The following is a 24,756-nucleotide window of genomic DNA, read 5'->3' on the forward strand; positions in this document are numbered from 1 at the left end:
TGCAGGGCCAACCATAAAAAAAATTGGAGCAAAATTCAGATCTGGAAGAGAAATTTTATTTTATTTATTTTTTTTTTGAAGCAAGGGATTCATTTTTTTAGGCCTCCCAGGCCCAAATCAATTCCTCCTAGGGCCAGCGTCTTCCTTCTCTTGGCCTGCGTCAGCCCTTTTGCCCTCTGCATCATCTTTTCTGCCCTTTTTAGGGCAGATTGTACCCTCTAGGGGCCTCGACCTCCCTTTCTAGGCCCAACGTTAGGGTCTTTAGGCCTGTGAAGGCCTAGTCGTGGCCTTAGGAGGCCTCGATTGCCCTCCTTTGCCCTGAACGACTGCCTCAAAGGCTAGCCGTAGCCTTTAGCCTTCTTTTTGGCCCTCTAATCTTAGTCGTCCAACCCTCTAGGGCTTTCTCTCTCCTGCATGACTTGTCAACTTGTCTTGGCCTCCTCCACCTTCCTGTGCCCTCTCTTTGGCTTCCTAGTCCCCTTAGCCCTCAACGCTAGCCCTACTGTGCCTAACGTTGGCCCTCCTTAGCCCTAGTTTTCCTTAAATCTATCTCTGAATTTTCTGAGCTAAATACTAGGTGGTTTTGCAGGTTTTTGGCCTCAATTTTTTTTTTTTGTTCAGTGGGCAAGCTCATCCTAAAGTTTCAATAAATTGGGACCAAGGGATCTTCAAGGCGTTGGGCCTAGGGTTTGCTCTCTAAACCCTAGTTTTCTCATTGTTTTACTTCTGCTATAATTTTTATTTTATAACAGTGATATAAGTGCTCTAAAATACATCTAATTGGTCAAAAATACTCTTAAATTGCAAAATTTGAATTTTCCTAAAATTTGGCCATTTGGACATCAATAATCTAGCTTAGATCTAAAATTTTACTTGTTGGAATTTTCTGCATAAATTATAGAATCAGATCTGATTTTTTCTGAATAATTCACCTCAAAAGGCTCAAAAACCAAAAATTTTAGTTTTGGCAAATTTTTCCTAGTTTTGGGCTTAAAGTGGCACTTGTTGTAGCATCATTAACTCACTGATTTGTTGATTTTTTTACTACTGTAATAAGTTACTTCAGATCTGATATATCACTGCATACTGCATCCTAAAGTGGCTACATTCATAAATTTACATTAGCTAATCATTGGAATTTTTTTTGTTTCATATGCTTGGTAAATTTCATGATATAAAGTTATTTTCTTACTGCTGTCAAGACTAATAAGTGCTGAAATTTCTGAAGTGTTACTGCTGATCTAAGTCACCAGATTCGCCGAATTTGAACCATTAAATTCGAAATTCGGCGATTTTCAAGGGCAAACGAACATATTCGTTCGAGTTCGCCATTAAATTCGGCGAACTCGAATTTCAAGTCGAATTTGATTTTCTGTCGAATAAAATCGCATGAAATTCGTTTAAAATCGTTGAAATTCGCCTACAGTTCATTAAATTCGTTTTTTTTTTCGCGCGCCCGCGGGTTTTATTGTTCCTGTTTGGGACCTGGGTTTCATTGTTTCATTGGCGCCGGCGGTCCAGACTCGTCACTCAGCAGACGCCATACTCCAGTCTTGAGTCACGATCGTAACTTGTAAGGGCTTGTGTTTACCAGTCTCCATACCGACTCCTGGATCTGAAGCTTCAGAACGCTGTCCAGTCTCCATACCGATAGGCGATACGTAAGGGCTTTGAACCTTTGGTGCGTTGGTCTGGGTGCAAAACTGCAGGCCGAGAAAACTGCAGGCGTGCCCACTGCCGCGTGAGTCTACAGCGTGAGTCCACTCTCTATGCATTTCCATCTCTGATTGAATGTGTGGACGGTCCTAAGTTTATATGTAATATTTTGTGCATGAGCTGCTTCTGCCTGTGGTAAATTATGCGAGTATTTACCTGCAATTGTTTTAATTTTTATGGTAAATTTATTCGAAGCCAGAGATGCTGTTAAGCGGATGAGAAATTGAGGACAAGCATTTTGGAAGTCATGTATGCTTTACGTTATAAACTTATATGTTACCCTGGGACTCGAAGCATAGTCTACCATCAGATATGTTACCCTGAACTATGTTGGGAAGTTAAATCTCCTAACTTTTATTGTGTCACAACTTTTAATATCTGCTGTAGCTTACTTAGAAGAGATTTACACACAACCTACAAAGCAGAGCTGTCAGAGTTTGTTCAATGTATATTCCGATCATCTTCTTGAGGCCTCTATGCTGCATGAGTTACAAACCAAATGACCATTATTACAAATGGCCTTTGTTATACACTCGATCAATGCTGCTCAAAGTTAAGCCTAATGCTTTCCCCTAGTCTTTATATCTAAATATAACTATAAGCAACATATAATCATTGCTCAACTACACCTGTTTAAGTAAAATTAAAATTTCTCGCCATCCAGAAACCTTTATTTGAGCCATTAACTTTGTAACAATTTATCAATGGTGACTCACGGGTCACCCAGTTCTTACTGGTGTCTCAGTTATTCAGTATTGACCTTCAGGCTTCAACAGATTAAAGTCCAAACCATGCATTTCATTTACATTTATTGTTTTTTTTTATGTTTTCTCAAGTTTTTCACCCGGATGGTTGATAAGTTATAGGGTCTTCTAGGGCTGCCCTTCCACAGTGACAAGGCTGCTCTTTTGTCACACAACTTGGGGCATCAATGATCTGTTTTAAATCTTTTATGTTTTATATGTCAAGTTCTGTATACATGAACAGTAGTGGAAGCTCTCTCTCTCCCCGAGGGCCTGAATTAATATATAAGAACATTTTTGCTTGATGTTTAAGAAACAAATGGCACGTAGTTTAGTTATTCTAAAACAGAACAGAAACAGCGATACTAAATGCATTTGAAGTTGTCATACCATTTCGCATATGCATATGATATATCTATCTTTAATATACATTTTTTTTTTCGAATTTCTATATGTCGAATTTTATGTCGAATTTTATCGACAAAATTTGAGTTGCCGAACTTTATTCGAATTTCATGGTCCTCGAACTCGAACTCGAATCAGATCTGATTTTAAGTTACAAGAATCTTTGAATTTTACACTTAAAACACTCATACACTTGAGCTCTAAATTGTTGATCTTGTTGATGGTATAAGCTACTTTGGCATTTGAAATCTAATTGGCATTGTGATAAGAACATCTTGAATAAATTTTATTAGCATCATGTAATCATTGGCAAATTGGATAATCTATTCTAAGTATCTTGTGGATTGATTCTTTGACACTTGTTCCTTAAGCACTTGTCTTGTTTTAAGATTGTCTTCTAATTATTGTTAAGTACTATTGTCATAAATAGTAATCATAACTTCAATACTTAAACACTTAAACACTTAAACAATCTTAAATCAAGTAACTTCACTCATAATCGTTGCATAAACATTATAGTCTTAGCTTTGCACTAAATACTTTACTTCTAAGCATAAGCTTGGTTGATAGACTCCTATGACAACCCTCTCTCATCTAGCTTGAAGGATTCAACCTTTCTTAGTGGTTAACACAGTGACTTTGCAGTTGTCAAAGCCACAATCTCTGTAGCACCAGAGTTACTGGGTAGTTGGCACACAGGGGTGGTATTGTTAATGAGGCCATTGCCTGCTTCCAGTTGGCTTCCATCTCACAACCTACTTTGAAGATTGTTTCTCAAAACAGTTAAGGGAAAGGTTCAACTTAGATTAGGCATTTAATCTAAAATTAACCAAGATCCTTGCATCACACCTAGTTCTTAGGAGTTGAATTTTCATATAGGTTAGTTCATCATATAAGTGACAATTGTCCTCCGGTAAGCAAGAGGTTTTGACTCCATCAGGCACTGGTCTTAATATTAAATCTAATCAAATCTTTAATCTTGCTAAATTCTACCAAGTAGCTAGGCCACTCAACTGTGTCTCTCGAACGAGTTGGTTCACAACTTGTTTTTCTCCACCTCATTTCCATAGGGACTATCCCCCATAGCCTACTGTTGGGAGACAACTAGAACGGAGTGGGTGAGGATCAGAGTGATAGGCCCCGCCCTGAGCAGTTGTCACGGTACTTGTACAATCCGAGCGACAACTGGTCCTTCACTTCAAATCCTTGTGGCCGCTCAACTTAAACTTCTTGCTGTAACATGCCATGAAGGAATGTTGTTTTTACATTCATCTGGTGAAGAGTCCATCCTTGATTAGCAGCAAGGGCAACGATCGATCTAATGGTTGTGTAGTGAGCAACGAGAGAAAATATATCATCATAATTTTCTCCCTCTTTCTGGGAGAACCCTCGGGCCATGAACCTTGCCTTGCATTTCTGATGCTTCCATCAACTCCATACTTGATTTTATGTAGCCATTTTGAAGTCACCATTGATTTCCCTTTCGGTCTCAGAACGATATCCCATACATCATTCTTCATAATAGATTCATACTCCTCGACCATGGCATCCTTTCAGACTTGTTCCTTCACAACTTCTTCAAAGGTAGGTGGCATAACTTGAATGATTGTACTCGTGGCAACAAGGTATCCCTGATACCTGCATGGCTTCTTACTCTTTTTAAAAGTCCCTATGGCAGGATTGCGTCTCTCAACATCTTGTAATGTAGCTCGAAGGCACAATGGTCTTTGCCTGGTAGGAGAATCACTTGGAGGAGGGTCTAAAGGATACATGGGCTCCATAGGATCATCAACAATCCTTCTCTGATTCAGGCATAGAAGGACCTTCTAGAATATCTTTCTTCTCAGGAGGAGGAGGCAGAAGGAGGTCCCTTGCTTTTCCAAAGGCAACATCTTCATCGAATGTTACGTCCCTGCTAAAATCAATCTTCCTTTGACCAGGTATATATATTCTAAATGCTTTAGAATTTTCACAGTTCCCAACAAACATACCTTTTCTTCTAGTGGCTTCCAACTTGTTCCTCTTGTCCTTCGGCACATGGAAATATACGAGGCAACCAAATATCCTGAGATGACCAATTTCGGGCTTCACACCTGTGAATACTTCTTTGGGAGTTTTGTTGTCCAATGCTTGATGAGGAACCTTGTTTTGAACATACACTGCTGTATTTGTTGCTTCTCCCCAAAGGAACTTCGACAACTTTTGATCATGGAGCATAACACAAGCAACTTCCGTAATAGACCCATTCTTTCTCTCAACCACTCCATTTTGTTTGGGATTATAGGGGACAATAGTCTCTTTCTTTATACCTTCCTTCTTGCAAAAGTCTATGAATTCATTCAAAATGTACTCTCCACTGTTGTCAGACTTGAAGACCTTAATTTCCTTCCTTGTTTGATTTTCGATCAAAGCCTTGAAGTCCTTTAACATATCAAAGGCCTCATCCTTATGCTTCAAATAGTATATGTCTTCCTAGATAAGTCATCAATAAAAATCATGTAGTTGAGATGGTCACCAAGAGAATGCACAGACATCGGTCCACATAGGTTAGAATGAATGAGTTGGAGGATGTCATTAGTCTTATTCTTGCTAGAGGGGAATGGTCCCCTTGTCTTCTTCCCACTGGCACACCCTGATCATACACCATGTCTAGCTTGAGCACTAGGAATCCCAAAGACTAACTTTTTCAATTTTGGAAGAGCTTCATAGTGTAGATGAGCCAATCTTTGGTGCCATAGCTCGCTTTGATGGTTAGTGTTGTGGACCATGGCTAGCAAAGATCTTCCAGTGACTCTATAGAGTGCTTTCACTCTAGATCCCAATGTAAAAACATCCTTCATTCGAGATTCCTTTGGCCAGGTGTTGACGGTGCTGGACCCGCCAACATGTAAGGGGATCTCCCCGGTAAGAAGTCCTAATTAGACCTCAGACTGTTTGGTGTAGGAGTCCCAGTAGTGGGTTGTACGGTAATGCCTTGACCGCGATTTCGCACAGAGGAAAGTAAGATGTCTCTGTTGGTAGCAAGGGTGTGACAGCTGTAGCAAGCCAAGGAAGGTGCATGAGAGGTTCTAACACACGGGGGTTGAGATGAGTGCACCCCTTGGAAACCTGTGATAGCACGGAGTTAAGAAGGGAACACACGAGCAAAGATGCATCACAACATGGAAGACAAGTTAGCTAGCAATCCAAAGTGATGGTTAAACCAACAACATGTTTAAAAAAGATTCATACATACATACACATAAATAACTATACATGCATGCGTAAGCAAACAGATACATATATCATTTAGAGTAAACAAATAGCTGAAATACAATACAACATATGCATGAAACGTGCTGGCTCTTGTTATATTAAGAAGTGTAAGTTCCAGTCATACAATACATCCATGTCTAACCACTAGTTCCGACAACAGAACGTTACAGCCACAACCGCCTGCTCCTCCAAAGAGATATACTAGCTATGTGCAGTGGAGAAGCCAAGGCTCATTACAATACTATCCAAGCTCTCCCTAAGATAGTCCTATCGGAAGCTTGGCTGACCAAAAGCCCTTACAATGAGTTATGAGGTTATATTTATAGTAAAGGGTGGGGTGACCCTTGACATTCCCTTTTGTGACAGTTCATCTACCCTCATGACTCTTCATCTACTCTATGACTGTTACATCCAACTATCAACACTTGAATTTCCACTTGACAAGATGTTACATTACAATGCACATGTGCCCATGTGAGACAAAATGGCTTGAGCAAGCCATGCAAGACATCACTGACACTCGGTCCGTTGTGATGAGACCAACTCTTTGACATGCTTGTGATGGTGAAGTTGGTGAGCTGATGCCAAGCTTGGTCATCCGTGATGGTGTGCATGCGCTCCATGTTGACATCTTGCTGAAGCGAACTCTTGCCTCCGTTGCATCCTGGTGCATTGGTGTGGCTCCTCCATCCAACTTGTCTACTAACATGCGCATGGTCTTCTTGGGTGCGGCCGAACCGACAACACACTGATGCATAGTGTCTGTGTTGATCTTCCAGTGTGTGTTGGTGGTCATGCACATCAACTGTCAACTGCATGTTTAGCTCCAGTCGGACTTGCTTCTTGTCTTTACCTCGGTGAGTGTGCCAAATGGGTTAGATTGCATGCGTGCGCACAATGACATGCATGCTGCTGAATTCCCTTGCATGCGATCAACAACACTGCTCACCATGTCTGCTCCGTGCCAGCTGCTGGGATGGATCTATAACTTGTACAGATGCAGTTTCATCCGTGAGTGCATGTTGCGCCTGCTATTGTACCTGTTCCTGCTGCAACTCATTCTCTTGTCTATGCAGCTCCTGTTCTTCCTTGAGTTGCTGCTTCAACACATGCAACTCCTTCTCTGTTTTGTTCTCTGTCTTCGTGCGATCTTCATGTCGTGTTGTCACCTCATAGCCTGAGTCTCCAAAGTTGCTTTCATCACAAGTGGATCTGCTTGAGCTTGCAACTTTGTTCTGCCTCTGTGTTGTCAACAACCTTCCTCTTGTGTTCGTTGCATCCGGTGTGCTACCTTTAGCTGCTGTTCATGGTGCTGCTTGCTATGATGCTGCTGCCGTCATATCTTGATGTCCTTGTCTACGAACAACTTGATGTCTTTGTGGGTAGGCAAGTTCATAGACACTTGATCGACGGCATCCCCAAGTGTGTTCTGAACGGTGTCTTTGACTCTACTCTCCTGGAAACCATTGTACTTGAACTGCTGAGAGGCAGATGAACACCTGCGATACCTGGAGACATGGCAACACTTAATGCAGGCAATATGTCAGTCGAAAACCAAAATGAACTTGAGAACTGACTTGCAACATACCTGTGTGACTGATCATGAAGGTTGCGCAACTTCCGTCGGGAGGTCGAGAGATTCACTGCCAAAACTGCGCAAGGCACACGCTGGGCTGTTGGGAGGCTGACTGACTGCTGGAACTGCGCAAGGCACAGTATGGGTTGTTGGGAGGTTGACTGACTGCTGGAACTGCGCAATGCACAGTCCAGCCTGGCCTGCTGAGGACTGAAACTGCGCAATGCGCAATTTCAGTTAGCAGTGACATGCAACTAGCACACTGCATTGTGCAGTTTCTTGGGCCAACAGGGTACTTCCTCCAAGAATTGCGCAATGCAAGCCTGGAGGTTAGTGCCTGGCTAGACTTGCACAATTTCTGGAGGGAAGGCAGAGTCTTTGCTTCTGGAAATGTGCAGTGCTAGCTGGGCAAGGCACGGTCTGGGCCAAGGCAGCCTAGTCTGGCCGACGGGTGACTGAAAACATGAGAAGTGTGAATGCATGATGAGATGAGTGCAAACAAGAGTGAATGATCATTCATGCAAACAACAAGTGCAGGATTCAGGAAATGGGAAGGCATGCATGTGTGTGAAGCGAGTCGCCGCAATGACGACCATCTGTGCAAAAACAGTTTCATGCATGCGACAACAGTGAGATGTTAACAAAAACTGAAACGGTGCTAGTACAAGCTAGTATGCATGCAAACGACAACAAGCGCTCACTGAAATCAAGCAGACAACATTCATACAAAGCGAAACACAAAAAGCGCCAGAAATGCAACGCAAGTCATGAGCAGTGGGCTTACCCCAAGACAATTGAGCTGAATGTGCCGACGACTCCTAGATGCAATGTGGGATGCCAGAGTTGCAAGGTCGATGTGAGGAATGAGCTCTGTAACGTCCAATTGATGAGTTTTGATAAGATCGAGGTTGTGACGCGCATGCCACAAATCTAGGAAAAGCGACACTTGGCGGGAGGTTTCTGAGATGATCCTTGCATGTAACCTCCAACTGCTAAAAATAGATCCCTGAATCAAGGGATGCCTTTGCATGCTGCCTTGGGAGGAGCAGCCCATGCATGCAAATCAATTTTGCTCGGTCCCGGAGGGAACCGGTCAACTCAACTGCACATGCAATAGTCTGCTCAGCTAGGAGGAAAAAATGCGCATTTCTGGGAGGGAGCTGGGCTGGCTGCCGCGAGGGGTTACACAATTAAAGGGTAGAGCAGTTGACTACTGCCCAGAATTGCGCAATTTCTGGGCTGAGCAGCTCTGTTGGGAGGAATTGTGCAATTTTCTCAGTGAATAGTGACAGGTAGAATTGCGCAATTTTGGAGCCCAGCAGGCTGCCAAACAGAGTTGCGCAATTTCTTGAGGGAGTTGCTCAACCTGCAGTTGGACCAAGTCCGGTGCAACAACCTATGAGGGGGATGCAACAAGCTTTGATGGACAGGCTGTCATTCTACAAGAAAATCACTGAAACTTGTGTACTTGAAAAGACAAGGCATGCTGTGGTGAAATGTTGGTAGGGAGGCTCCAAAACGAAGCTAAGGCAAAATTTTGGAGGGTTGTTGTAGTCGCTACAACACCAGGTGAGAACTTTTTCTTTTATGAAGGCTACGCTCATCCTTTTGTCTTCCAAAGCAGAAATTGATACTAGGCTCTTCTTTAGTTTTAGAACCTACATCACTTCATGAAGAATAATGGATTCCTTGGATTTCAAATTAAATTTAACAGATCCAAAACCCTTTATAGGATATTTAGTATTGTCTCCAAGAATGATCTTCAAACTTGTCTCCCTCTCAACCAAATTTGAGAGGACCTCCTTATACCCAGAGAAGTGTCTAGAAGCCCCACTATCTACTAGCCAACTATCATATGAATCCGGAGGAGAAGAGCTAGAGAGGGCAGAAATAAGAATATACTCAGATTGATTAGTAGTTGCATTACTTTCATACCTGGAATTTCTTGACTTCTTTTGAGGACAATGGCCTTCTTCTTGATCATCCAGAGTATCTCTTCTTCTTCTATCATATCTTCCTCTTCGATCATCTCTTCTTCTATTATTGAACTTGCTATTATTGAAGCCATGATTGTTGTTGTTTCTTGACCTTGGAGCATCCCTTCTTTCTTGGCAATCTTGAGCATAGTGACCAAACCTATGACAATTGTAACACTCAATCTTTGACATGTCCTTGTCTCTTCTTGGTTTCCTTCTACGGGAGTCCTGGGGTGTTGGAGCAGACTTCCTTGAGTTAGATGGTCCTCCTCTTCCTTTCCTCTTCTTGTCTTGAGCAACAAAGGCAGTTGAATCTCCTTCTTCATTCTTTTGAATTCTTCCACAGGCAACCATCCTGGCTTTTTCTTAAGTGCATTGTCCAACGAGATCATCCATTGTTGGAAGCTTGTTATTGTTTCTTATGGTGGTAATGAAGGTTTCCCACATAGGAGGAAGACCTTGAAGAGTGATCATCACCAACTCTCTATCAGATACAGGCTCGCTAGTAGTTTTCAATTGGTCTCTTAATTGAGACACCCTCATGATATAAGATTCTACATATTCCCCCTTGTTCATCTTCATTTATTTTAGCTTGTTCTTCAAGGAGAGGATGTGGTTCAAGTTGTTGACTAGATACATCCCGATAAGCTTATCAAAGATGTCCTTGGACTTCTTCAAGTTACCAACATAAACAAGTAAATGATCCTGCAAACCATCAATAATATTTTTCTTTGTTTTGATCTCACATTTCTTGTACTTGGATTTAGTGGTAGCAAGAGCATTATTGGGAGGCTCGGGAACCTTTCCTTGCACATATTCCAAAACATCGTTATCATCCAATATAACTTCTAACTTGATCTTCCATGCAACAAAGTTTGATGAGTCACCCAACTTCTCATTGTCCTTAAAGAAAGAGGTAGTCATTTTGTCCAAATCAGGGTTTCTTGTCTCTTTCGGCTTTGCTCTTCACCTTAGCTCTGATACCATGTTAATTTTGCACTACCTTATGCTAATACAATTACTTTAGCCCAATCCTTAACTTCAATTTGCAATCAAATTAATCTTCTAGTAAACAATAACAATTGTAGATAGAACAATAAATGACAATTTGCAATAAGAGGTAACAAGAGACACCAAGATTTGGTCAAAGACCAGGGAAAAACCCCACAAGGGGGTAAATGCTTTCAAATTTTTCTTCTTATTAGATTGTCATAAAATGTTCAGGAGAGTACAATATGTTGGACATTGGATAAACCAACGCTCCCCATGTGTTTCACGACATGGACTAGTTGCCTCTTGTGGATCCTTATCTTTGGCGATGTGATCGTTGACTAACACCTGCGGGTTTTGGTCTAATGGCAATTGTGATTCCCAACAAGTGGTATCAGAGCGTAGGTCACGAGTTCGATACACACCCGGCTCGCGTTGGGGGGGAGATTGTTGGACATTGGATAAACCAACGTTCCCCGTGTGTTTCGTGACATGAACTAACCGCCTCTTGTGGATCCTTATCTCTGGCGATGCAATCGTTGACTAACACCTACGGGTTTTGGTCTAACGGCAATCGTGATTTCCCAACACAATAATCCAATTTCAACAATGACTCGAAGTCAACCTTTGACTAGCAAATTGACAAACCAATATTTAATCAATGATGAGCCTCAAAAGTCAACTCTGGTCAACTGTCAAAGTCTGCAATTTTTGTCCAAGTCAACAGCAGTCAAAATGTGCCCTAACCAGTCAACGTCAATGGTCAAATCAGCCTTCCAAGAGCTCAATCAATAGTCCACAAATTCGGCCTCAAATGCTGGTCAAAGTCAGCCCAAAACAGTCAAAGAAAACCTAGTCAAACTCGGTCAAAGGAGAGAGATACCCTGTGGTCAAAGTCTGCAATTATGCCAGAGGTCAACTCAATTCAAACAGCCCAGAAATTCTTGGTTTGTGTGCCAGTCAACTTGGTCTTCAAAGACAGGTCCAAAACTAGTCAACGCTGGTCAAAATTATCTCGGTCAAAGCAAATTAGATCAGCCAAAACAGAAAGTCAAACTTTGGTCAAGAGAGGGACACTTCTACTTCACACATGTGAGAGGAACCCTGCAATTTTCAGATTGTACAAACCAATGGGAGGAGAGAGAGATGCTTGAGTGATGTGTCCAAATGAGGTTGATGCGACATGTATTTATAGGGATTGGAGGAGGGCTAATTAGCCTCTTAGGCTGAACTTAACTTTTGTGCCATTGTGGGCTTCTTCATCAAACATACACTTTTCCTTAATCAAATTGAGTGCTTCCAGGGGCAATTTTGGGTCTCTCTGAAAGCGGAATAATGTTCAATGGAGGGAATTTCTCCCTGAGCTGCCAAATTAACAGTGTGAGTCTTTTCCTTGCCGGGGTTTGGCATAGAAAGTTTCACTTTGGGGTTCCTAGTGGATTGTAAACGGCTTGGATAGGCTTTCATAAATGAGTCAGAAAGTTGAAGACACCAATCTATATTATTTGGAAAATTGGCTTTGCAGTACAATTTACATATTTCATCTCTACCATTGTTCAGTTGTGTTTTTTTCACCTTTTCATTATCATCAGCTAATTGTGTTGATATTTAACAGATAGCATATTTATCAATGTTTTCACAGTTTTGTCACCAATTGCAGGGATGCACTACAAGGTACGTGCTCACGAGAAGCTGAGGAGCTGGATGAATCCCTGTTGGCATTTACTGTTACAGTCCCTTGTCTGGCAAATGTTACCCTTGTCATTACAAGAGGATTCTCCCCAATAGGAATCGACCAATACAGAAGGGGCCTTTTCAAAGAGATTGAAACAAGTTGCTGTTTCAGCGAGGGATTAGTTTTGGAAAAACTTTTGTTGGACTCCCAGAGAGTGCATGAATTGTTCAATTTGCCTTTTGATTGCTCTCAATATGTTAGAAGAGGTTTCTTCATTGTCAGATAAAAAACAAAATTTCAATGTACCTTTCATGGTTTTATTCTTAATCTTCAATTTTATGAATGAGTCATATAAATGCATTTCATCAGTCACTTGGATAATGGAATACAGACTCGAGGAATGCTATTTGTGTGTGCACTGTTGCAGTCTGTTTCAGAGATAGAGAGAGAGGGAAAGGACGCATGTTCGCCTTTTGGTTTCATTTCCACTTGCCTATAGTTCATGCCACATGGTGGTGCCTTTCTGCCCCATGACTTTGTCTTGGTAACGGGAGTGGCACAACCGTTTCATTTTTAGAGAATGTTGCTTATGCCATATTTTCAGGTCCCAACTATACAGCAGTGCTGTCACTGCATGTCAATTTGTCCTATGATGCCATTTTGCTGTGTTTTGAGCTAGAGACTGCATAAACCCAGCATTTGAACTCTTGGTTGTGATTCATCTGTTGTTTTCTGCAATAGAGGGGCCATTGTTGCCATATCCATGCCCTGTTGTAGATATCTGCAACGTTGATCTGTGGCTGTTTTCCTCTTGAATTTGGATTGTATTTAAATGGCAGGAGACTCTGATTGTGCCTGGACAACAGCATATTATATTGTGTTGAGTCTGTTGAAGATTTCCATGGAAGGTGCATGTTTTGGTTTCACCACTGGAAGCTTTTCTGCATTTAATTTGAGTAACAATTTGTAGTGCTTTCAAAGCCAATATCAAGGTTATTTGTTCAACAAGAATGTTTCTATTTTCACAGATTTAGTTTTAAAATTCCAAGGTCGGCATGTGCATGGCTAAAGGCCATGATGATTCTTTCAAAAATGTTTGATGTTCTTCTAATATGCTTATATCACTAATTTATGTGTTCTAGTGCAGGAGAGGTGTCAAGTGTGGCAATTTGCAGTAGGTATTTGTTTTTGTAGGGATGTGCCATACCGTGTCATATGGAGCTTATCTTCTTGTGTTATGGAGTTTTTTTTTTCATTTTGTGGAATGTGCCTGACAGTTCCTTTGCTTTTTGATACTGTATTTAATTGTAGAGTCTTATGAGAACAAAGAAGCCAAAGAACTAGAACGATATGGCGTCTTCTAGATATATGTATCGATATCACGATAATAAGCTAAGTTACCAGAAACGGCTAGGGATTTTGCCTGAAAAGTTGTTCCCCATTTCCGAAACAGAAACGGGTACGATTCTCGTACGATCCGCATGGAAACGCCGGAAAAACGTTTTTCAACCGTACCAACAATGCGGAAACGACGGAAGCTGTTCTGGAAACGGTTTTTTAGGATGCAAAAGTTTTTGGAGCCGGATCCACCCTGAAAGAGGCCAACTGCCGGGAACGGAGATCTGCTATGCGTTGGTCGTATCTCGCTCAGTGTAACACAAACTAAATGACCATCATCTGCCTTCGAAGTTAAACAAGTCAATGAAATCCCATTATACAAAGAACTTGAGAATGTAACGCTCGAAATCACTATGAGGATTATATAGAAGTTAAACAAGTCAATGAAATCCCATTATACAAAGAACTTGAGAATGTAAGGCTCGAAACCACCATGAGCATTATATCTTTTATGAACATAATCTGAACACTCAAAACGTATTGTCGATGTTGGTTAGTGTTATAGTTTATTCGGATCTTCAGAAGAAATAACAATCATATTATTCAGGATATGCCCATATAATCAAGAAATGTGCCAAATTACAGGCATAACATCCATTCTGTGCACATTCACCATTCCATTTATGTGAGTTACACTTAAATTTTATGAGCCCATACGCTAATTATAGATTAAGTGTGATTTGATAAAACCTACGTGGATATATTCAAATGGATTTTTTGAAAGGGAATATGGTATTTTATAGAGACAAACAGAGTATAATCAAAGCTTATTTTGAAATGCAATGTATTGTTGCACGTGGAGTTCGTTCCACCTTTGCAACATTCTTTCAGAAAGAAAAGCAGCTTAGTGATATGCAGGAGCAAAAATGTGAATTTGTCAGTGCATGAAATGGGGTTTATTTTTGTGAGACTTTTAAGTCTCAACAAACCCTAAAAGTTTGCCTAGGACGCGAGTGAATTTGAGAATCCATGAGTAAATAAAATTTAAAATTTAAGAAAGATTCAATGATATCATAGATGATTATGTATTTTTAGATATAGAATCTAGATTCTAAAATATGAATGGTAATATGAAATTCATATATATATATATATATGCGTTGTTTCCTTGCTGGATCATATCCGGATTTTTTGAAAATTTGTTGTGTCCGTATTCATTCCCGTATCCGTTTCAGTGCAACTTAGCTAATAAGAAGTTGATATCGATGTTCCATAAATTTGGCTTCTCCTTTCACGCTGGTTTTGGCATGTATTACCTACTCTTTGTTGAATAAGAGAGTTGTTATTTCCCTATGCAGCATGGAGATACCTTCCCTAACCCTCAAGTACACCTAAATGAGGGTGGGAATCCCTAGGGATGTCCAGGACATCTTGGGATGTCTTTCTTGGACACCTTGTAAGGATTGGTGAACAGGCCGCTGGGATGACTAACCACTCCAACCAGAAAACATTTAAAAAGGAAAGGAAAATATATCCTCTAAAGATAGTATAAACCTAACGTGGAACCTCATAATTGTTTTGTTTTGACATTATAAAAATGCCTGCAATCTCCTTTTTTGGTTGGCATTTTTATTGTGTGCAAGGAATACTTCAGGGACTTGTTAGATGTATTTTTCAGTAAAAAATTGAAATTTCCTTACACGGCACCATCGATTCTTAAACCATGGATAATCATTTTGCAATTATACAACAATTTCCTTTTATTGTGGGTAGTTTTTGGCAATATTGTGTTGGTTTCAACTTTTCACTCTTCCACCTTTGTTTTTAATCTAGTAAAGAAGAGGGATACACTTGTTTTCAACCATAAATGTTCAAGAAAAAAGAAAGGCTCAATTTTAATAGAGTAATTCTTTCAATTTTAAATGTTAGTCTTAAAAATTCTCTTGTAAATTTGAAAATGTCTCCTTATGTAATGCATGTATGTATTTCTTTAAGATGGGTTTTCGATTTGGTACTTTGTATCCATCCCTAGCATGCACTTGTACCCATGTTTCCATGGGATGAGGCTATTTCCTATCTTTTGCAAGTTTACTTGGCTATTTTAGTTTATTACTTGCAAGAGAAGTGACATTTTCTTTCCTTGCGGGGAAAACAAGTTTGTGGAAAATTTTGAATTTTAAATATATGATGGGTCGCGTGTTGCAGAAACCATCGCCCCCCTAGCTCAGATGTCGAAATCACACGCCATGTGGATATGTGCTTGAATCGCCCTTGGAACCATGTCTTAATTTTTTGGAACAATGCTTCTAGTAAAAAAATGGTTTTAGCCTTTGTGGGAACCTTGGCGGTTTTGGCATGGTTTCACAAGTGGAAACTCACTTTCATGCGTGATTCCATAATGTTTTGCGAGGGGTTCCAAAGGAACACACATGATTTTGCAAGGTAGCTTTATATATTTATATTTTATCTTTAACTATGAGTTAAGGGCGTGACCTAGGGTGGGTTTAGTGATGAGGGGAGGGTGAGAATGAGATTAAAAGGCTTCCCCCCTCGTTTTTCCTCATTCTTTCATTTCCTTTGCATGAGCTTGGAGAAGAGAGCAATAGAGATAATAGATTTTTGAGGGAAGATTTTTGAGAGGTTGGAGAAGAGAGCAAAGGAGAGCTTGGAGGAGTTAAGGAGGAGCTTGGAGGAGATAACAAAGGCTTCCATCTACTTCAACTTCTCAAGAGCTAAAGAGGTAAGTGCAAACCCCATTTTGTTTATGTTTTTTTTTACTATTCTCTTACTCTTTCCCATTCTTTCTTCCTCATTTTATTGCAAGTTGTCCAACTAAGCTTTGAGAAAAATAGTGTTCTTTTGGCTTATCACACTATTTTTGGTTTCATGATGTTGGTGGGGGTAGGCATGAAAGGGGAGAAATAGAAGATGATAATAGTTACACTCATAGTGACCCAATGTATGATGATGAGGAACGGTTTGAAGGGGACGAGGATGAAGAGGGAAATTGTAATGCCCCCACCCACCCCCTTAGAGATTCCAAGACGAGTGAGAGGTGTTACTTATATTTTAACCTGACCTCCACAATTCTGTCATGGAAATGGGGTCACAAAATTCCTCAATTCTCAACTTTCTCGAAGTTAAGATCTGATACCACCATCGCATCTGACTTGTTGAGAGCTTTCTAACGATATACATTTTTCCTCAATCTGACATATGGATCAAAATTTATGGCCATTCGAAACTTAGCCTTTTTTTTAAACCCCGCCATATCAGCTGATGAGCCCTAGTATCACAACAAGATTGTTGAGACTCCCAAGACTACCAGTTTTAATTATCAACCCGGGGGCCGTACACATTTAAGAGGTGACAGTGCTATATGCACAATAGGACAAGCTCTACTCATGTCACCTTCAGTCAATGAATCAGATTAGGGCATACGTGGATCACTCCTTTTATTAACTTTCAAAAAGACTGCATGTAAAGACAAGAGGTTGCTCTAATTGCAGGAAGGTAAACATTATCCTAGTTGCAGAAATGAAAGTGCCATTCATCAAATGTAAACTCTAACTTCAGTTGCATGAAGGTAAAGGATTGTACTAATTGTAGAGATGGAATATGCTAGTCTACTTGCAGGTGTAAATCAAGATTCTACTTGTGGAATGTAAATCATTACTCTACTTGTAGAATGTGAACAAAAGTGCTTGAAAAAAAAAATTTGATCTAAAGCATATGACTAGAAAATACAAGAGCATAACTTCAAAAACTAGGTCTACTTGCATTGAAGAGTGTCCCTTCTTATCACCAAGTTCAAAATAATTTAGCTTTGGTAACAAAGTCCTTACAGATTGAATAAGAGAATAATCTTTGTGATTTAATTGTGGAAATCTGTTTACCAATTCTAGTTGTTGTTCTATATTTGCAGTGAAGGATAGGTCTAAAGTAGTCCTTGGTCTTCCCCAATTAGGGATTCAAAGCTTGAAGGTCATTAGTCAATCCCAAGATGCAAAAATCAAGCTCTTAAAGCAAATCTGGTCAAGTTTAGACAATGTTATAGGTTGCTACATGATTGCCTTGTTTTGCTATAGGATTGGATCCGAGAGCATCCCGAGGATAGGAAAGGTGTTCTGAAGGTGGGAGAAGGTAGATGAGGGTGTGTGAAGGATGTGTGAAGCCTTTTTCCAAGCTTAACACCCCTCAAAGGCCCATCTTGCACAAAAGTACATGGTCATGGTGTCCCCAATGATCCTGAAAAGATGATCTCGGTGGCATATTTTGGGAGTAGTATGAGGTGTTAAGGAGGAGGATGGTGATGACAAAATAGATGTAGGATGAGTGTGCCAATCCCTGCAAGTCACTGGTAATACATGCAGACTAACAATCAACCCCCTCTTACTCTTGGAAAGAACATAATAAATCTATTGATCAAATTGCAGCAAAATAAATCAAGATGGAAAGGATGAGTTGAATTTTATTTTATCAAGAACTACTCTATACTACAACACGCATCTAATCCATGTGCAAAGGCATGACGTAAACTTCTAGGATGCATAAATAAAGTATGTAGGAGAACTATAAACCAAAACCTAGCAACTTTCAAAGGAAAACAAACACATATTTTTGGCTTGTTGTTGTAGACTTCTTAACCACACTTCCCACAAGAGAGGTGGTAATCAGGCCTGCCACCACAATTTTTTGCAATCTAACTTTTGCCTAAACAAGGAAAGAAATACCACTACTCACATAATGACAAAACAAAATAAAATATATAAGAGAGACTAGAGCCTCTGGGTTGGGCCCTAACCCAAGGGTCTTAGCCCTCGAAAGTTAACTCAGATGTAGACCAACACTGAACCTTTCATTAACAAGAATAGAGTTCAAATACATCATATCAAAATGAAAATCGTTGTCCCTAGCACTTGGCTCTCAATAGCTCTTCCTAGCTTCCAAAAGTTCGAATCCTAATGAGCCCCTAGGCTTGTTTATTTATACAAAAGATGATTGACGTGTAGCTCCCTTGGAAGGAGGATTGCTTCCCTCCAAAACCTCGAAAATAGTGGATCTAGTTCCCTTAGATCCTCTCATGCACTTGAGTTCATCGACCGCCAGTGGACCTTGAGTTGTAGATGAGTGATTCTAGGGATCACTTTGAGTCAAAGGAGAGTAAATGTAGGGGACAAGCCTCCTACACTTCCTCTAGCTGCCTCCAATGTGCCTCTGCATCATAAATGTACTAAAAAATGCTCTTTTGCCTACACATAAACCACATTAGGCCACGAAGTATGACAAGCACCCTTTAGTCTTCCTACTAAGCACATTATAGCTAAAAAATGTAAATTAATGTGAGGAAATAAAGAATTTATGGGCTAGAGGATAAGAAAATGGGCCTTAAAATATACCTTTTGATGGGACCCATCATCACCCTCTTGCTGAAAGTGTTCCTCACCCTCTGAAGAACTTACTGATGTGTAGTTCATGCATGGCCTTGGTGGCCTCTTTAACATCCCAAGGCATCTCAGATGGTGTGCCCTCCTGTGGATAGAATCTCGCATTTGCCTCTATGGCTATCCACTCCCTTTGTTCCTCTGTTTGATCGCTTTTTTCTTGTAGGCCCAATAACAAGGGAGGGCTGAGTTTTAGCCCTATCCAATTGATCTTCAACCTTTGAATGATTCTTTTGTATAGTGGGGTCCTCTATAGGGCATTCCTCAACCTTTCAAGGGAGTGATATTCTCTGATTTGCAGATTGTGGGGCAGAGCATGCCATCTCCTTTGGCAAGCCTGCAAGCTCTAAGTCCCCAACAACCTGAAGGTATACTCGAAATGGAGGATAGCTTGTTCTTGTGTTGCCATGTAGCGGGGGACCAACTGGGGATCAGTAGAGATGATGTTGTGGTTGCTAATGATAACCTTGGGGCTTATTAACTCTGCCCTGATGTATAGGGGCTCACTTTCTTCTTTGGCCATCACCTTCTTTACTTCCTCAACCCTTGTTTCTTCATGGGAAACCAAGAGGCCAATGCAATCAGTGGTACATCCCCCATTCTTGAGTTGGGGTCCCCAAAGTATGTCTGTGAGGACCACATTATGCATATAAAATTCAACCAATTTAGCTCTATCCTCAATGCTCACTCGCTGGCAGAAGTTAATGAACCTCTTATAATCCTGGAATGGTAGAGAACCATATTGTGCCAATGTTTTGATTTGGAATTGCAGTCATTGTTCTTTGAGGAAGATGGCATAGGATTTGGATGGCTGCCTACACTGGATGGCTTCCATGGACAAACTTGCCATGGTGGCAAGTTGTGCCTCCTCCTATTGTTGTTCTCTCAACCTCTGGTTTTCTAATTGCAGTTGCTCCTTCATAACTGATTCCCTTAGCCTTAAGTTAGCCAATTCTTCACCCATTTGTTGCACCTTTTCCTCGATGAGGCCTACATCCTCTACTTTCTTGGACTTTGCAATTTTCATCAACTTGTGAGTTCTGCCTCTCTCTTTTTCTAACTCAAAGAAGAGGGGAATTGCAAATTTTGTAGGTATAATTCTCCCTCCCTCAACAAATTTGTAATAGGATCCAAGATCAGGCTGTTGAGTGGGCCCTTGTAGTCCTTGTGTACCTTCTCCCTCCTCTTAAGTGGCTGCTATCCCTTACTATTGCACCTTTTCTTCATCCTGTAGAAACTTAGTTCTTTCCCATAGCAGTTATGTTCCTTCCTGTAGTAGCTCTATTTTCTTCAGTAGCAGCCCTGTTTGTGCCTTGAGTTGCTTAGCTATGGCTACCCTAGTGGTTGGCCTTCTCATGGGTGTCAAAGGTTGTTTACCCTTGGCTTTAGGGGAGGTGACCTCCTCAATTTTCCCTTCACCAGGTCCCAATTCTTTCTCTTGGTGGCTAGTTGATTCATCAATTTTGATTGGGACTGTTGAGGGAGGTTGAGGTTTCCGTTACTTGATTCAGGTTCTCTTTCATCTTTTGAAGTATAAGGGGGCTTGCTTGGGCTGCCTTTTCTTGGGCTTGACAGGTGTGCTAAGTGTGGCCAAGGTAGCAACCACCTCTTGTTCTGTGTTTCCTGGTGAGAGGCTTAGTTGTTTCTTTTGCTTCCTCTTCTTGCTAGGCCTAGAAGGTTCCCCATGGGTGTCTCCTTCTGTCTTTTGCTTCCCCTTCTCTTCTTTCCTTTCTTCTCCAGCTCTTCCTCCAACCTCTTCTGTGTTTTCCTAAACTTCTTCCTCCTCCTCTATCTCTTCTCCTTCTTCTTCTTCTTGCCTACCTCCAACACTAGATTTTGGTGTATCTTCTTGTTGTGTTATGGTGAGGGCTTGTGTTTCAATGAAGGCCTCCCTATCCATGTCCACAAAGTCAATCCACAATACAAGGCTCTTGAGTTGGCTTAAGGCATTCATGACAATGAGCCTAATGAGGCCATGATGGGTAATGTACTGGTGCTTTCCTTCCCTCACTCTCTGGCTCATTTCGATTATGGATTGTTACATAGTATTTTGTCACGCCTCCTGCACTTCCATGTGACATACCCCGAAGTGCCTGAAACATGACCATTATATAGTATACTCATCCATGTATACAACTCAGATCCCTCCTTTAACTTTGCTTGGAAAATGTCTTGAGCTTTCCCTGAAGAAATAGCTCTTAAAACCCTAAAATGAGGGTCATCGCTCTTATGAAGCTAAAACTGCGATGGTCGCCTGTTGCACCGTGTTTGACCCACGATGGCATCGCTCTGTTCCCTTGCATACCCGTGATGATCCCAAAAAGGTAATTTTCCCAAAGAGGATGAGAAGCTTCGTGATCTAGAAGCTTCCAGAGTGGCGAGATGGAGGTGGTTTCAGATAGATGAGGTCGAATCCTCCTAACTTGACCTCTTTGTCTTATCCCTATGAGCTACCTCCTTGAGATGTGGGCCTAATCCTATCTTTGGAGGAGTCCTAACTCCCTCTCCCAGCCTATAAATTCCTCCTCTCCCATTCCCAAATGGTTGGTCTATGTCCATTTTCACCCCTATGCTGAGCTTGTGCTTAGAGGCTATTCATTAGACTTGGAGAAGGAGTGTTTGGAGAGTTTCTTGTCTTGGACTTGGATTACCACTCAAGGAAAGCCTTTCAACATCAAGGCTATGGTTGTGAGTTTCCCTTTATTTTTTAAATAATATACAACTGCTGGTTTATCTTCCCAATATATATATGTTCATGTATGTATTAGCTTGGCATTCCTTGATTAACTAAGTAGGTTATTATTGGATTTGCTATTGCTTTTGGCATGCTTTTTTGTTTCTTGATCACTTGTGCAAGTACATAAGTGCTGAGAGAAGCAGGAACAAGTCCGTGACACAAGCGGAAATCGGAATAGCATCAGAACGAGGTAGGTCATCCCTCTTGTTCTACTTTTCAATTATAATCTAGGAAGATGCCTAGTTGATTGTCACTTTAGTTGCTAGACCCACTCATTGGGCTAGAGGGATTGTCTCTGTCCGCATAGAGGATTGACCTTGTCAACAAAATGGCAACTTCGCTGGGGATGCTACAACCCTTTCCATTCAATCCTTCACCTTGAATTTGTGATGAGTTTGACCAACCGTCAGTTTTCTAGCTTGTTTGCTTTTCTGTAACTATTTTCACTTGCTGGTGATTGCTTGAGGACATTGATTTTTGTCTGGTCTTGAAGACTTCTTATTTTTTCTTCATTTTTCTCGCCCATCACGGGTTTGTCCCTGACAGTTGTGATGACATCGCGGATTTTTTAAGTACAGTCGCGATTATCACTCTTTTGCCTATGACAGGTGCGATGATCCCAAAGTATAAGAGAAAATAGGTTTTTTTCTTCTTGTTTTCAGTCTTTGTGTCCTCTATCAGTAATTTTCCAGTGTCTATGATGTTTTTGATTAATTGTCTTGATTAATTTGCAAAATTTGACTCATTGGATTTGAAGTGAGATCTGATTGAGTTCTAGGGTTTCTAGTCAATTGGTCATCACTAGCTGCTTGTTAGTGTCATTGAGATGTTTGTTTTGCTGATTGATTGAATGTTGTTTTCTGTGGGAATCATTGAAAACATTGTTTTGCATTTATTTTAGCTTGTATTTCGAAATTTACTTTTCATGAAAATGCATTAGATTAGTTGCATTGAAAAGTTATTTTTTGAGATTCATCATTGAAAATAGATCACATTTTTCAGTGATTGAAAGCTAAAAACTGTATTAGGTGCATCAAATCATTGAAAATGAAAATAAAAGCATAATTCCTATAAGTGCATCTTTGTAAAGTAAAACCATTTTGCTTTCGAAAAAGTTGCATTTAGGATAGTGAAAACTGGAAATCATTTTTTACTTTTGGCATTGCATTTAGTGAAATGAAAGATTAGATTTCGTTTTCACATTTTGCATTTGGAAGACGAAAGTGAAAGTTAGTGGAAGGCATTTTGCATGATGCATTTTGTTTGATGCATTATTGATTGAAATTTTTTCCTTGATTAGTCTAGCTTTCATTGAAACGAAATGTTTTCCTTTTCTCATGTAGTTGCATCTTAGGTGTTTAGGTGACATCGTTAAGGCCTTGAAACTAAAACATAATTGAAGATCAACTTTAAAATCTATCAATTAATCTAAGGAGCATTTGAAACATTAACACTCATACTTAGTGGTCTAGGCTAGAGACGTGTTCCAGCATCTTTAAAACTTAGCAGCTGTCATTCGCTTTGGCATTAGACAATGCTAACACGGACTTGTGTTCCCTGTACTGTCGCGTATATAAAGGGAGACCCCCATAGGTTGCAAACCTTTATCCATAGGAAGCCGAGTCTGCCACTTGTAAACGTGATACACGGAACACAACATTTGGGGAGATTGCTTGCACGTATGTCAAGTCCTTGGTAAATTTATTTGCTGAGGTGTATATTGTAGTTCACGGTTACTTGGTAATCCTTTTACCTAGATTCACTTGAGCAATCATTTCGATCTTTTCTGACTCTTTAAATTTGAAAAGATCATTAAGAAACTTGTCCTTTCAAGCTCGCTAAACCAACGAAAGTGACTAGAGTCACCTTTTCATCCTTTTCCGACTCTTAAAACATGAAAAGGAAAAGTTTTTGTTTCAAATTCTAAAATTAATTGACCGTGGAACAACATCCTTCCTGTGGAAATACTCCTTAGTAGATCTTAGGTTGATACCAATGGCAACATTTCCTAAGTCTACCAGTCAAGGAAACCTCTCTGATGGGAATCCTAGTCCTTTTCCTTCTTTTGGAAATACTGGTGCTCCCTATATGGCGACGTTGTCCCTTCCTGGATTGACCATTGGTCTGCCAGTTTGGTTATTTTCGACCTCAGTGGTTCCGAGTGTCCAAACTTCTTTTCAACCAAGTTCTCCTCCACCTGAACAACATCAACTCATGTTGATCCTAAAGTTGATCCCTTGCCTTCTTCGCCTATTTCTTCACCCCGTTCTTCCTCTTCGCCTGGTGAAAGTCTGGATTCTAGTAACCAGGAAGCTAAGAAGAAGAAGAAGAGGATGAAGAAGAAGAAGCAAAATAAGAAAGGGGAAAACCAAGCAGTCATTGCTACGAATGCAACTGATGTAGAAAAATCTTCCAACTAGCCCCAGAAAGTGAAATTCCCTTGCATGTTATGTAAGGGTGACCACCTTCTTCAGAATTGTCCTAGTATTCCCAAGGTCTTAGAAGTGTGGTCCACAGGTTCACATCAAACTTTGTCATCAGCCGCTGGCAATGATGGTAGTAACAAACCCTCAACTAGTAACAGTAAAGCTCATGGGAAAAAGGGAATAGTCAGATTTGCTTGTAAGTTGTGTGAAGGTAATCATCCCAGTTACCTTTGTCCTCTTATCGATGAAGCTTCCAAAGAGTTGGAAAACCTTACAACTTCTCAACCTTGTTTCCGATTGGGTATCAAAAGCTTTCCCTTGATCCTCGCTAGTTAATCCAGTGTTTGATCAAAAGTCATCTTTGGTCAACCCTGCTCTCTCTGAAAGTGAGTCTCGTGAGTTTGTTCTTGACCAACCATTGGTTGAGAAACTAGTAGACTTGACTCCACCTTCAGTTAACTGCACCTTTCCGGTA

General features: G+C 40.6%; 1 protein-coding gene across 1 annotated transcript in view; it reads left to right on the forward strand.

The window, feature by feature from the left end:
* Positions 1-13,340, forward strand: part of LOC149227770 (S-adenosyl-L-methionine-dependent methyltransferases superfamily protein) — a 373,621-nt gene extending 360,281 nt beyond the window's left edge. The window contains exon 6 of the mRNA XM_089377928.1: positions 12,322-13,340. Within this exon, the coding sequence (XP_089234054.1) occupies positions 12,322-12,622 (301 nt within the window). The 3' untranslated portion in view covers positions 12,623-13,340. The remainder of the gene's footprint in view (positions 1-12,321) is intronic.
* Positions 13,341-24,756: the final 11,416 nt, after the last annotated feature.

This window comes from Pinus tabuliformis, chromosome J (genome assembly GCF_031772625.1).
Source record: "Pinus tabuliformis cultivar Carrire ecotype Pingquan chromosome J, CPIR1, whole genome shotgun sequence".
Classification (NCBI taxonomy): Eukaryota; Viridiplantae; Streptophyta; class Pinopsida; order Pinales; family Pinaceae; genus Pinus; species Pinus tabuliformis.